This window comes from Epinephelus lanceolatus, chromosome 9 (assembly GCF_041903045.1).
Source record: "Epinephelus lanceolatus isolate andai-2023 chromosome 9, ASM4190304v1, whole genome shotgun sequence".
Classification (NCBI taxonomy): Eukaryota; Metazoa; Chordata; class Actinopteri; order Perciformes; family Serranidae; genus Epinephelus; species Epinephelus lanceolatus.
In genome coordinates this window covers 16,621,065-16,636,498 of record NC_135742.1, presented here as the reverse complement: position 1 = coordinate 16,636,498, position 15,434 = coordinate 16,621,065, and the positions used below count along the sequence as shown (strand labels likewise).

The 15,434-nt window shown below is 40.5% G+C and overlaps 1 protein-coding gene across 1 annotated transcript in view; it reads left to right on the top strand.

Moving 5' to 3' along the window:
• The window catches only part of LOC117252443 (corticotropin-releasing factor-binding protein-like), a 94,001-nt gene that overhangs the window by 72,896 nt on the left and 5,671 nt on the right, over window positions 1–15,434 (top strand). The window contains exons 3-6 of the mRNA XM_033619333.2: window positions 12,048–12,158; window positions 12,264–12,351; window positions 12,932–13,089; window positions 14,485–14,695. Of these exons, the coding sequence (XP_033475224.1) occupies window positions 12,078–12,158; window positions 12,264–12,351; window positions 12,932–13,089; window positions 14,485–14,695 (538 nt within the window). The 5' untranslated portion in view covers window positions 12,048–12,077. The remainder of the gene's footprint in view (window positions 1–12,047; window positions 12,159–12,263; window positions 12,352–12,931; window positions 13,090–14,484; window positions 14,696–15,434) is intronic.

The following is a 15,434-nucleotide window of genomic DNA, read 5'->3' as shown; positions in this document are numbered from 1 at the left end:
AAAGCATCCTTTAACATTGGCATGATACACAGCCGGTTGCTGTCATAGTTTAATGTAGCCAAGCGGCATCAGGGGGAAACGCAGCGGGACAAGGACAAGAGTTTAGGTGACGAAAGTCCGACTGAGGTGGATGGGATTGATGGTGGATGGGTCCAACAAACACTGACTTTCACCTGAGAGAGCAGCATTCGCGTCCTGTAAGATTCTAAAGCCAAACCCTGTCCTTTTTTCCTAAACCTAACCACAAGCTTTTGTTGCTTAATCCCAACCATGTGTGTTTGTTGTTGAAGGGAAAAAAACACGTCAATTTGAGGTCTTGTACCGACGTAGTGCTTTTATTTCGAAAGAGGCTGTATGTAAACGTTAAATATCCTGTGAAAACAGAAGTTTATTTTGAAAGAAGACAATTCATGTAACAGGCAAAACTTGACACGCCGTCCTAGAACGTCAACAACCAACGCACCCAGGGTACCTTGCATGTTGTATGTGGACGTGTAAAGTCCATGACCAAAATTGCAATATGTGACGAGGTCAGAGTGAGAATGTGTTGGGTATTATTTCTTGAAGGAGATGTTTTGTATGTCTTTGCCCAGAGGCCCATTGTCTCATAATTCACCCATGTTCTCTATCGTCCAGCCCTACTTGGTCTCTAACATAATTTATTGTAGACAATTTGGTTGTTGACTAAAACAGATATTCCTAAAGAAACTCATCAGATTGCATGCCAGTTTATCCTCAGCTCTGAGCTGTGAGAGACTGGCATGCATTCTCTCTATATTCTGCCTTCACACCTAACAAGCAGGGCAGTGTGAGCCTCGCAGCCTTATCTGGGCTATTTGGAGCTTAGACCGATCTTTTTTGGTTGCACCCGACCAGACTGCTGAGCAGTAATCAAAGTGAGATAAAACTAGTGCTTCTGTCACCAGCACTTTAGAGTCAGGGGTAAGAAAAGATGAACATCTTCTAAAGTATGATATTCCTCAACCCATTTTCCTAACATTTTCTCTCTGTCTGAAAAAAAAAACCCATGAGGAGTGAACGGGTAAAAAAAATCCACCCTTTACACTGTCAAGTCTTTTGTTATTTACATCCAAGAGTTCAGTAACAGAAGCGGCTTCTGTCGCCTGCCGGGGTTACATGAGTGTGTCTCATTATGGACTGGCTATGCTTATTTCCTTGCTGTGAGGCCACAGAGTCTGCGGGTGAATAGACAGCCCGGGGCAAAGCTCTGTCAGGACACAATGGACGACAACAAAAGAACTAATTAGCAATCAATTACCAACATGTTTCTGTCCTGCACCTTTTATCTGGTTAGAGTGTAGCGCAGGTTACCACTCAACATGTCCCATTCACACACACACACACACCACCTGCTGCCTGTGTGTGTGTGTGTGTGTGTGTGTGTGTGTGTGTGTGCGGCAAATGTGTGATTTTAGTGTATCTGGATTATTGCAGGGATGTACGTGGTAGCCCAGTGATACGAGGTGTGATGCAAAAAACAGTCTCCTCTATGAGATAAAGGTGAAAAATCCTCAACTTAATCCAATTTGTGCCTTTAGAGGAAGTTGTTTTTTACGATGTCTCTGCCATACAGTGTTATTGTTAAGATAGCTGTTCATTAGCATCATCTGTGACACAATCAGTCTCTAAACTCTCCATTGTCGTGTCTCATTGCTTCTGTTCATTGTTTTGATAGCTTGTAGTTGATCTAAGTTCAGACTGAAGAGGAAATTTCTTGCATTAAAAGAATTTTCAATCTACAACTTCATAAAAAACCAACATAGATGAAGTAGATTTAGCGTTAACCTAATTTGGGCATGTGGCATGCTCATTTCAGCATCTCCCTCTCCACTGCTGTGCAACACACACACACACACACACACACACACACACACAGATACACAGTGACATCTGGGGGGAAAGTGTGCTGTGAGGAGGCTGCGAGTGCCTCTCATGATAACAACTCTGCATCTCAACAACCTGCATCCATCATCATCAACACTAACATCTGCTCTGAGCCTCAGCCTTAAATCTCTTTCTACCCCCCCAACCCCTTACCTCCCTCTGCTCTTCACCTCCTCTCCCTCTTTCTTACTCTCTCCTTTTCTTCTTCTGCTTCTCTCCTGTCCATCTTTTTCCCACGAGAAGCCATGGCAGCTGCCTTTTTTTTTAACCACTCTGCTAAATCTGATTTGACTCCCATCCAAATCCCCTCATCTACAGAATATGTGTGGATGTGTTTTCGTTTCAACCACCCTTAAAATCAATATTTAATGATGATGTTATCAGTGCTTTTATGTGTAATTTAGCCAGAGTGTCAGTATGAATGAGACACTGTCAGCTTTATGGCGTCAGGCATTTATTTTCTGTTAATGGGTGCTCCTGGTGGTATACAAACCAAAACCCAGTGGACGTCTGATGGATATGTCTGTTTCATTTCTGTTTACGCATGCATTCACAGCTATGTGTGCATGCATACACTACACGTTTAGCTGATTATATAACCATTTGAAAAGTATGAAACTTTGCATGTAAATGCCATAGATGCTCCACTTTGATGTGATGTTTCTTGCGTTATATCCTCAAACTAAGACAATGAATAAGGCTCTGAATGTGACTGCATTGGTTTGATCTTAAAACGCAATCAATCAAAGCAGTTGTGTGTTTCAACACAAACTGCATTGCCTGATTCTGACATTTTCCAAAACCATGACAATCACTTCAGCTCTTCAGCTCTGGGAGCCAACATTGTTGAGAGGCAATAATCATGATAGTTTTCTCAGTCATTTTTCTCCCAATAACAAGCCATTTTTAATCCAATTAGGAGTGCTAACGTGAGAGGCATAATACCACGGCCCCTGGGACAGATGAGAGAATATGCAGGACATTTATCCCGACAGTCAATATTGGATTTCTCACTAAGCAGCTGTGCCTGCTCTCTCTGACATTCTCCACCTCTGCACAGTGATCCGTCCTGATTAAACGGGCTTTTCTACTTTATCAACATTCATTACATGACCTGGTCATGCATGGCCACAGGAACCAGGAGCGGCAAAGTTACATGCTTCACATTGGGGTTTTCCTGCTGCACCTCTTCCTTGAATTCAACTGTTTAGTGAAAGATGATACATCTTTTGGATCTTAGATGGTGTTGTACATGAGCAGATAGGTGTGTTATGGTAATCCCCAAAAACTTTTCCTCACCCAGACTGACAGGCTAGATGTGTTTTTACATGTTGAACTTGAATGCAGGTGGCTAAACTAGTTTTGTGTTACAATATCCAACAGTTTTTCTACTTCATTTCCTGATTTGAACCCTCTGATCATAACTGAATCTTAAGCCTGGAAAAGTCAGATTTCTTCTCATGGTTAATGTTTTATTCAGTTCACTCACGATACAGAAAATATAATTTCTTGTGCAACCGTTCACAGTAAAAAAGCAACAAAGAGCTGTCAGTGCTTTGATGCCAACAGCAGCTAAACATTGCCACCTTGTGGTGGCTGTGAAGGGTCACACTACTGTGCTTTTTTTTAATTCATTCATACAATTATTTATTTAATTAAAAAAAAAATCTAGACAGATGGTCGATAGATTTTTATCTCATCTCGGCATCACTTAATGAAATATGTCTCTTAACTCTACAGAGAATCATACAATTATTGTTCCATCAGAACATGGCTAATAAAAGGCAGAAAATGCATGAAAAAGAGGGCTGCTGTTTATAGCTGATTGCAGTCGATACATTTATGCAGTGCACTGAATCATTGTCATTGAGTGCATTGATTATGTGGACTAATCAATGTTTATTAGGCAGGATAAGACTGGCCAGACCACAGTGGAGGCGGAATGATGAAGGAACACATTTACTGAGTGTCAGAGGCCCACCCACCTGCCCTGAGCAGACAGGTTTCAGAGTTTGAGGGAACTTCAGCCAGGGAACTTTATTTTTTGGGTGACAATATACAGTTTATATACAAACTGAACGGATCAGATCAGGCAGAACTGAGTTAAACTAAGTAGCTTCTGGTTCTTTTATATGAAGCTCTGGTGAACGTTCAGTTAGGAAGACAGTACTTTTCATGCTCAGGCTGTAAGTTTCTTTCTCACCCTGTCATTCACCCCTTGCAGGCATGCTCGCTCACTATCTCTAGGTGTCATTGTCTTGGTAGGTCAATTGAGTCATCACCTGATTCACAATAGCACAGCGACACCTTCTTCGTCAGCCTATCATCTTACTGATCCTCATTATAAATATGGTTCTTTCTCTGCCATCTTGCATTCCCTCCACCTCCCCATCGCCACCTAGTCTTTACGGATTCATCGGCTTCATCCGCCTCAGCAGTCAGCAGCCTCAGAGTCATCAGCCACCACCACCACCACCAGTGTTTGGACTCCACGGGGGGATTCATCTTGCTGGTGTTTAGATGTCCCTTGATCACAAAATATCTCCCTCTGGTGTCCAAGCGCCAAAGACTTCTGTTAAATCAGCATAAATCATCTGTTAATCTGTACACTCATACTCTGTATTAAATATTATCTTTACTTCATTCTTCTGTCTCCCCTGAGTTAGGAGTACAGAGGCCTCCACCAAACTGAATATCTGCAATTGTCCAAGATTTAGATAATTTATACAAAAAGAGGAAGAGTTTGGTTCAAAAAAGTAAGTGCTGAAAATGCATTAGTCCTGTCCTTGTCTACTGCAGTGCCTCTGACTTGAGAGGCCTAACAAATGAAAAGGGCAGTGGACACTTATTTTGGCACAGGTGCACACATCCTTTCTTGCACTGGGTACCAGAGTCCATGTTGGCCAACACATGCTTCAGGAAGCCATGGATAAAAGCATCAGACAGGAGCCTCCAGATGCAAAGAGGCAGTTGATGGTCCGCTGTTTTTATCCCAGTAATTGGTCACTGCCTGCAGCTGGAGGAATGATTTCTAAGACATGAAGTGAAAGGCCGCAGACTGCCATGTAGGAGCTATTTTTTCATACCTTTCTGACATGTCACCTGGGTAAAACAGTATTTAAAAAACCAAACAAATTAAAAAAAAAAAACACGTAAAAGCTGAGCTACCAGTGATAGAAGTCACTGTAGCGTGTGTCATCGTGTAGCATTTCTAACATGCAATTAGCCTATTTAGACAAGTCTGGCTGGGTTTAAATACTTATGGCCCATCGAATAATTAAAAGATAGAAAAAGCAGCTGGAAGAACCGATAACACTTGTTAAAGAATGCTAACGCATCAGTAGGCTGAATTGAGATGACGAGTGGAATAAAATCATATAGCTATTAAACTGCTTTTGTAGACGGAAGAGGTCATCTCAAGATAAAGTTAAATGTGGCAATACTCCTAAACAGGGTCAGGAGTATTTTTCTTTTTTACTAGTCATGCAACGTTATCCCCACCACTTACAGGTGCATCTTCAACCAGTAGAGACTGACCTCTGGTGGCACCTGCTGTGCACTACATCGCCTCAACACAGCATCTCTGTATCCGTTTAATAGAAAGACGAGCATCTGTATTTTTTGACGGGAATGAAAATCATATCTTTGGGATTTCTAAATACCCTGGTATACTGTAATACCTTGATACCACCCAAGACTAATAGGAGTCTCCTGAGACTTTGTGCAAGCCAGTGGAAGTGGTCCTAAATCATTTTTACCCAGCAGATTTTACACTACACTGAAGCAGGTTTGTTCTCACTGAAATCATTTCTCACTTGTGTCTTCTGCAAAAAACATGTCACTACGATATGAATTGTTTGTTTGAAAGAACAAGTCATTTTACAAGAGAGGATGTTCAATAGCATCCCGTCATAATTAATTTTAACTTTGTCTTTTAGGATGCAGCTTGAGTGAGTTGGTAATGAGTGAGCTATTAGGACCAAACACATGGTGACGGACTCCGGTTGGATATACTGATATAATGTGATGATTTTTGATCAACTATTTTCTCACCAATCAGTCAAACAAGATTGGAGTTAAATTTTTAAACAATGATTTCACTCCCTCAGCCTCTTTAGTTACATTTTGGGCCACTACAGTGTGTGATGGCATCAGTCTGCCTGATTGTGTTTCCTTGAGATAAGAGGTCCCCTGCTGCTCTGGAACAATTATTCCACAGTGCACTCTGTAATTATACTATTATGTAGAATTATTCTCATGATCTGCATGCACCATCAATCACCACTGCATGATTAGTAAATGTGTTTGTTGCTTTACCAGACCAACGAATAGCCCAAGATGTTGGAGTGGATCTTTCCAGTATCAATATATTCTCAGTGATGAACAGAATCAAGGTTCGAGTGACCTTGCCCAGTTGAAACAAGACCATACAAGACCATTTTTATGAAGGTATATTTTGTATGTCCAGTTATTTATGACCTTAATATACAGCATGTCTGACTGAGCCATACATGCTTTGTTATAATTTACTCTGACGACATAATGTATGAGACAAAAGACTTTAAAAGCAAACCAAACAAACAGGCATCAGATGGGAGTCACCAGGCCTCCCCTGAAGAACTCCGTTGGAAGGTAATTAAAAGAAGAGTGTGTTATCCATCGCTCCTCATTAATGCACTTTGAATTAACCACTTTCAGGGGAGAGCAATGCGGAGGAGGGGACAAGGGAGAAAATCCATGCAGGCTTTAAAGTAATCTCTCTCTGTCAGGTCGGTCCAAACGGGGAGGGTCGGCTCATTACGGCCCCCACAGGAGATGAATGGGTCAGTCAGGCAGTAAAGAGAGCTGGGCTGGGCCGCTGCGTTGACGGACAGATCCACACAAGTAGTGTGTGCGTGTGTGAGGGAGTCAACACACAGTGAACAACAGAGCAAAAATACTTAGCTATATGTACTGTCTTTGGCAGGGAGCAGGTGTGCAGCGGGAGGTTGCATGCTGGGATAGGAGGCAGAGTTAAGTCGCTAATGTCTGGAGTCAACAATCATTGTGATTTCACTTTGACCACATGGAGGATTGAGTGGCACATCTGGCCAGCTGAGGTGAACATCACAGACACAGAGGGCACTCCAAATCACGCTACTTAGAATTTCCTGAACTGCTTCAGTCCTGATGAGCAGAAGTAGTCGCATTTTTAAGAAAACTGTGGGTGTAGTTCTTGATCCCCACTGTAATTTGTACATATCTTGCATTGTTATGACCCTCAGATGCCTAAACCTGTTCCTACATTTGCCACCAGATGGTGTTGTAGTCTTTTCCATGGCTGATACAGAGGCAGCTGGCACTTGGATTCATTTTAATAATGAGGACATGGAGCATCCTCAATTAAAAATCATGTTATAATTAATCATAACTGAATTTCATGTTACATTTTTGGCAACATCAGAGCAGGGACATTTGCCAACATTTGTATGCCAAACAAAATTCACTTATTCTAACAGCTGATTTAATATGTATGCGTTTGTCTGTGTTTGTATGCCACATATTAGCAGGACACTTTCTATGCTGTCATGTTCTCTTTGTGTACTTGTTTGCTGATTGTATCTGGCTACTGTTTTCTTCAATGTGAACAGAAATTCAGAACATGCACGGAGAGTTTCGCTCTGGGCAGCACAGCATGTTCCTTCATTCATTCATTCATTCAGGATTTTCAGTGAAGGGATGGAGGCTGGGTGGGTGAGTGGTGGGGTTGTGGGGTTGTGATATGGGAAGAGGGGTTAGATATGATTATATTAGATCAGATTAGAAGATGAACTCTGGGAATAGACCAGCATAATGCGAATTGATAAATCTGTTCATCATTCAGAGCAGTGTAATGAGACTGTGTGGGGTTACTTGTTCATTAAAGTCTATCGATTCATTTAATAAATTGGATTTAAACAATTACAGTATGTATCGCAGCACCACATCACACACATCGCAGCATTTGTGTGAAACTGCCAAGGGATGAGCACTTGTAGCAGATGAACACACAAACACACACACACACACACACACACACACACACACACCCACACACCATGTAGCATTTAGCCCAGCATTTCCCTTTTTCCTCTGCTGTCATTCACATTAGCAAAGCACACTTCTGCAGCGAGACACAGGCTAATAGGTTCAGACATCTCCTCAACACGAGGACTTTGTAAGACAACTAATTATTATCGCTGACCACTGGCTTTTAAATGAAAGTAATACACCTTGAATAGGTCATCAGCATTGTGAGACAACAGGCCGAGGGGCTGTTCAACCAAATGTTATTCATTATGTTCATTATTGTTTTTGTTTGTTTTTATTCAGCTTGTAGTCCTGTGTGTGTGTGTGGCGTCACAGACCTTCAACGCTATGAGAAAATGTCAGCTATCATTAGCATAAGATAATTGCGGGCCGGAGTTTCACACAGTCTCTCGTCTTCATTTCAGATGAATGAGAGAAAGTGTGGGCTGAAGTGTGTATGAATGCCGACAGGATGATCGTCATCTCCTCCACTCTTAGTCTGACCTTTCGCAAAGGCAGCATGGACACAAACGATTAGTCTCATCTAAATGAATTTGCTGTGTCACTGCAAACCAAATTACATCACATCTTATCTCTCTCTCTCACACTCTTTCTCAGTTCTTTTTTGTTCTTTGAGTTGTGCTGCTCCTCAGTTTCTTCTTGTTTTGTTAAAAAGATACCATTGATACTCTGCTTCTGAATACAGCTGTATGTTTGAATACTTTGGCTTTTGGGTCTTACTAGCAGAAAAACACCCAAGTGGAGCCAGGGAGTTTCCCCGGGCAGATTTTTTATTTTTCATGTACACAGCTATATGCATTATTTTCCCAAGTCATTTGAGCTCTTAGAGTGCTTTAAAATCTGTACTTCATTCGAGAAAAACATGATAGTTTCCAAAGAAAAAAATCACCCTGTAGAGCCTGCATCCTATTTTCTATCTAATTGTTCCCCAATTGTCTTCATCACTATAAAACCAGAACACAACAAATGCTGAGGATGACTAATTTTCACTCCTGCCATCTAAACTGAGGCAGACATCATCTGGTGTTACTGTTTTTAAGTTACATGTCATAGGTAGGGCAGGAATTTGGCATATATCTTGAAACCTATTTTTGTTATACCATGCTGGAGTAGGGTTCACAGGATGAATGCTTATCTGACAAATCCATACCATAATAATCTGAGCTGCTCTACCTGTGAATCAAAGATGTCCAGTGATGCAAACTAAATGTGGTCTTCAATACTCTGAATTAAATATTAGCCCAACAGAAGACCATTTACCCAATGATATTAGATTTTTTAAGAAAATAGATTAGTTGGACAAACAACACGAGCTATTATATTTAGGGGCGTTATTATGGGGGGACAAGTGGGACTGATCCAGGGCCCAGTGGGAGGGGGGCCCTCGAAAAGCCTGGAATGAAAAGTGTGTTTTGTTTGCAATTTTTCTTATTTATAAGTGATTGGTGCCATAACTCAATTAAAATTGGATAACAAATTGGTTGAAAGACTGAACTTTGTATAAATAATAACTGTCGAAGCTCTTTGAGGCCCCTCTCACCCCTTAAAGGTGCAAAATGGTTGAGTCCACCCCAGCACTAGCATTTGTTGAGTGATTGATTGCTCACGCTGCTGGAGCACACTGTCATATTTATACCTGAGTAAAGAAAATCTGGGTTCCAAAAAAGTAAAGTAAGTAAAGGGAAAGAAAGGAAACTGATTTTGTGACCAACAAAAGAAAATCAAAAGGTAAGGGAGACATGGATCAAGAGAAGAGGGGCAGGGGGCCCATAGAGACTGTGTATGCATAGGCCCCAAAATTTGGTGCTGTACCCCAGCATACTATCTGAATGACAAAGGTGAAGGTATTTTAAAAACCTTAAAGATGTGGGGCATATCACTGGTCAAGTATCACCTGAACAAGTAGTTATCTACTTGTAATCTATTCATCTACCATTTACTGTTCTTGAAAGCTTCTGTATGCTGTATGCAAGCTGCCATTCTCATTCTTCTATTTTATACTTATCCTTTCGCACAATTTGGTCAGTTCAGAGTAAAGCGTTGTTTCGATTCTCTGAGTGCCTGTTACATAACTGCAGAACCGACAATGTAGCCTCCTGATATGGACACGCAAGGAATGACACAACAACACACTTAACAACCAGTCTCTGGTGGGAATGAAACATGCGCCTACCAAAATAACAGAAACACCAGAAATAGATCATCAAATGAAAGAAAACTGACATGTCATTTAAGCAAAAGTATCCTCTGGTCTGATGTGATTATCTTTGTGTGCTTGAGTTTAACAAAATTAGTGCCACCAGCTAACTTATAACAGAATGTTGTTTCCACACTGAATATAAAGATAGAACTATATGTCATTACTGATAGTATTTGTTGATTGGCTTTTGCTGCCACAGTATCAATCTACCTGCTCTTAGCTCTTGGTTTAGAAGGACAGACCACAAACTTTTCCATGATTTCTCTTTTAATGACGAAGAAGGCAACAAGTCAGTGACCACAGAACAGACAGAAGGAAGAGAGGAGTAGGAGATAAAGGGTAAAAGAAGGTACACTTTGAGACCAGGCAATCCTTGTCTCCTAAACAATAATGTTTATAACAGTTGAGAAAAACACCATGATACACAGTGGGTATTAATAATAACTTAGTCAGTTGATTTAGTCCAGCACAGTCACCATCAGAAAACGTTTCCTCCCCAGTCAGCACTCACTCTGAGTCAAAGTTCTACAGATGTCAGACCTGTACCTCACAGGAGATTAAAGCTTCAGTCACAAGCCTGCTTCTCTAACCTGATCCCTCACTGGCTTCCCATTCACAAACACTTCAAGTTGTTTTTGTTTTGAATGGCTGGTCAAAACTGAAGCTGCAGCTGTTGGAAACTGAATCATTGCAGGCAGGGTATACTGTAAAACGTCAATTAGTACCCCGGGCTATTATCTTTATATTTGGGACAGGCCTGTAATTCCTTTCACATAAAACTGTTGCTCAGCAAAGATGGGAAATACAATCGAATTGTTTATTTAAACCAGTATATATATGATCTAGCTCCGACAAACAATGCATCACAGGGAGAGAAGGCACTCGAGAATTAATGCGCCTGACATACCAACACAACACCACCTTATCCTGTTAAAACAATACTCACAAGTTGGATTAATTTTTTTGAAAAACCTTTTTGATTCTTTTGATCTGCGGACTCTTATGGACAAAAGGAATGTGAATAACTTACAGCTAAATAGACACATAATTTGAAGTAGCCAACAATCTGCTTTTATATATCTTAAGAACTTCTATTAAAACAGCTTTTAAAAAGAACTGCTTGGCAACCAGACCAGGTGTCTAATTGAGACAGACCTTTATTTGTCAAAATGTGTAGCCACACTGGGCTTTTAAAAGGGAATGGGCTTTTAATTTAAGTTTTACGGTAACTTTGGAAGGAATTTATTGCAATGTTAGATACACATCACACATGAAATGTATGATAAAAAGGAAAAAAGTGCTTATATAGTGCTAGTAGTTGTAGTTGTATAGTTGTAAGAGCTTGAACTTTTTATTTTTATTACATTGTGTTTATTTATCAGGGACAATATCCATTCATCTATAAAGACAAAGATAAATAAATAGACCAATAAAATTAATTTTCATCTGGCCAAATGTTCAAAAGAACTCTATGAATATAAAAAAGTGTGAAAATGAATTTGCTGCTTTGTTTGCTGGATTTTTTATTTCAGTATTTGTCATGTTAGCTTCATTTTTCATGAATAAAATGCCATCATAATTTAAAAACCAACAAAATAATATTGTGTATGCAATTTGGCACGTTTACATTCTGACTCAACTGATTTGTTTCAACAAAATTAAGCTATTATTAGACCACACACAGGGAAGCATGGTGCACTAATACTGGTCTGATGACTGACAGATTTCCATACATGATTAAAATGACTAAGTCTGCATGGCTCAGTGTTTGTCAGTGACCCTCTGATGTAGGGCCTGCATGCCTGTCTGTGTGTGCTGCTATAAAAGCTGCCACCTCTCACACAGCGCTGTTATTTTCTCCCCTCTGCTTCAGGAAACACTCCACTGAGAGACGCGCTCCAGTATGTCGGTGGCTCTGCGCACACAGCTGTTCCTCTTTCTGATCTCCCTCTCATCCAGGATGGGGCTCAGTCGCTACATTGAGGTAAGACTTTTCACTGTTAATCAAATAATTCCACATCGCTTCAGTCAGACAGGTTAGACTGTCTCTCTCAACCTAACATTTGGTGTCTGTTGTGTTTTTATTCAGGACAATGAAGCTGCAGATGGATTATATTCTCTGCTCAATTTGGACCAAAAGAGAGAATCAGAGGATCTTATTTTCCGCAGACCTCTCAGTAAGTGCAGCTGTAAATGATGTCTTTATTCAGTCACTGATTTGACTCACAGACTTGGCAAACAACAAGTAGACACTTTGCATAATTAAAAGTTAAGCATTGTTAAGTGATGAATTTGAAACATTTAGTATAGAGATGCTCATTGTAGTGACCAGGCAGGTACTGATTTTAATACTATATCCATCAATCAGTCAATTAATCACTTAAACAATCCATGACTTAGTCTTTATTGTACATAACACTGTACCTGCAGTAACTATACGACATCCGTTTTATGTTTTCTTAAAGTGCACAAGGCAAAATGTTAGAAATGTCAATGTTATACCCAGAATGAATTGACACTTAAGGATAATTTTGGCACAAACTTTCTAAAGCCATCTTAGCTCTACTTCCCAGTCAAGATCTATGTTCACTGTGTTTGACCATGAAGCTGATCAACATCACAATTTGAGTTCATGAGCAGTTTTTAAGATCCCACTAAATCCTGGATGTTTACTTGTGGTCAAACACTGACTTAAAATTGTTCCGTGAATCCCCTCTCTGTCATTATCAATCAGTAATGTTTGTGTATGCTGCGTAGGATGTTTGGACATGCTTGCCACCGATGGCTACTTTACCTTCGTGGCGTCTCGGCCACAGCTGGCCTGTGCTGCTTTCATCATCGCCGAGCCCAGTGAGGTCATCAGCCTGGAGCTGTCTGATGTCAACATCGACTGCAGCGCCGGAGACTTCATCAAGGTTGGCTCCACTCACCAAAAACAACACCCACGCATCCCCCAGCCCCTTTTGTGAGTGGAAGAGTCCTGTCTTCCATGCACAAAGGAAGCTTTGGAATTTAAACTCTGAATCCTATTTCATCTGCCTCTGTTTGATTAAAACGATGCCAGACAGGGTTAAGGCGGTGTTTAAGGGCCAAACGCCCCACTGAATCCTCCATGCATTGGTCACACTGCTCAGAGCAAGTGTGGGAAGGCTTTAGTTGTGAAGCCAAGCCTGCCAGTGACATTGCAGCTCCAGTCTGTGTGTGCTCAAGTGGTAAAAGGCATAACAAAGAGAAAGACTGGTTAACTTTATAACACAGACAGGGGTTACACGCCGGGTCGAGGTGTTACCTGAACGCCACAGACCCCCTTTAACAGGAGAAAGAGGCTCAACACAACCAAACAGCACACATCTTTATATTCAAACACATCATCTGCATAAATGAGATTGAATTTAATTCAATTAATTCATGTTGGATTATGGTTGCAATTTAGTATGATTCACAGCACTGCAGTATAGATGGTGCTGTAAACTGTGTTAGACTAATATCCTTGGAAAGGTCAAGACAAATCTATTTTTAAAGCACAATTAAAAAAAAACCACTTTGCCCAGAGTGTTGCGCAGATCAGAGCAGGTAGCTAAAATCACAAATTAAAAAATAAAAAAGGCAAACACAGACATAAACACATACATAAAACTGTAAGCACAAATAACCATCTTACAGGCGCAGGCACATGCAAAAAAGACACTTGAAGTTAAATAATATTGCCTTTTATTAACTTAATTTTAACTAGCTAGCATAAGCTAACAGCAGTGTTTTTGCTATTCAAAAACATTATGCTGTTCAATCAAGTTTGATAATAAAAGAATAAGGATTTTTGGGGGGGAGACTGGCTTATTGATCAACTCATTCATCGTACAGTATCACTGATATACTCAGTTCTCAGTTTTTTAATATATATAATATATAATATATAATATATATCAACAACCACATGTTCATCCTACGTAAAAAAAATTAGCTTGACACATTCTCGAACTGCCAAATTTCCATCATGATCACATCCTATGTGAAGAGAAGTCCCACTGATGGTAATTTTGTGTCTCTTTTACCAGTATTCCTACACAAAACTAAGTATGTCATACTGAGCTTTACACCTGCTTCAAATTCTTATTCCAACTTTTAAGACGATGCTTGAAAATTATCACTCCATATTGTGCATGTTAAGGGGAGTGGCTTTGTAATAAATATTATACATGGATCATTTTTGGTTCCCAACACCTTCCCTCAAACAATATAAAGAATGTGGTGCAAATATCATGAATAAAATCATGAAATCATAAAATGAAATTATGATTTTCCTGCTGCAGATGTTTGACGGCTGGGTTCTGAAGGGAGAGAAGTTCCCCAGCAGACAGGACCACCAGCTCCCTCTGCACCAGCGCTACACAGACTACTGCTCCTCCACAGCACCGGGAGCCAGCAGCCGCTCCTCACAGAACGTCGCCATGATCTTCTTTCGCATCCAAAGCCCTGACAGTGGCTTCACCCTCTCTGTCAAAAAGCTACACAACCCCTTCCGTGAGTCCTTCAAGTCACTCAAGGGCTAAAAAGTCTAAAAGCAAAAATAAACAGAAACAACATCCATAAAAACTAAATTGTAAACAAAAAACAAAATCATGAGCAATCATTTAAACAAATGCAGCCTTGCATCTAAATCAGGTTTGTGCTGTTTATTTTCTTGTCCTAAAATGAAGGCTAGACTAGTGACTTGTGTGCATGCATGTGTGTCCTTGCCGGACATTTGCGCCTGGTCGAGCATTAATCAAGGCCGAGAGCGACAGGACGGGATTGAATGAGAGGCATGCACCTGTTTTCCAGCTGCTTGACAAACACGGTGTTAACACTGTGTCAAGCAACATAACGATCACAGTCTGGCTGTGAGACAAAGACGGACAAAGACAGAGCAGTGACACAAAAAAAAGGGAGTCTGAATGGATTATCTTATCAGGGAGACAACATAAATCTCAGGCACATGTGTGAACTCTTATTCATATAATGACAGTTAACTGAGGCTGGTCACGATCCTGCCTCTGCTGTGTCACAAGAAGGCCGCAAATGAGTAAAACTGGCCATCAAATGACATTCAAATCTCAGAACATGTCCCTCAACATGTGTGGACCCTTCATGGCCAATGAAAACAAATATTTCACCTGTTTTCGACAGATTTCATTAAAATAACAGCAGATTTTTATTTATATTCATTCTGCTCCTTTGTATGTGATCTTACCTCATCAAAATGGAAAAACCACGCACACAC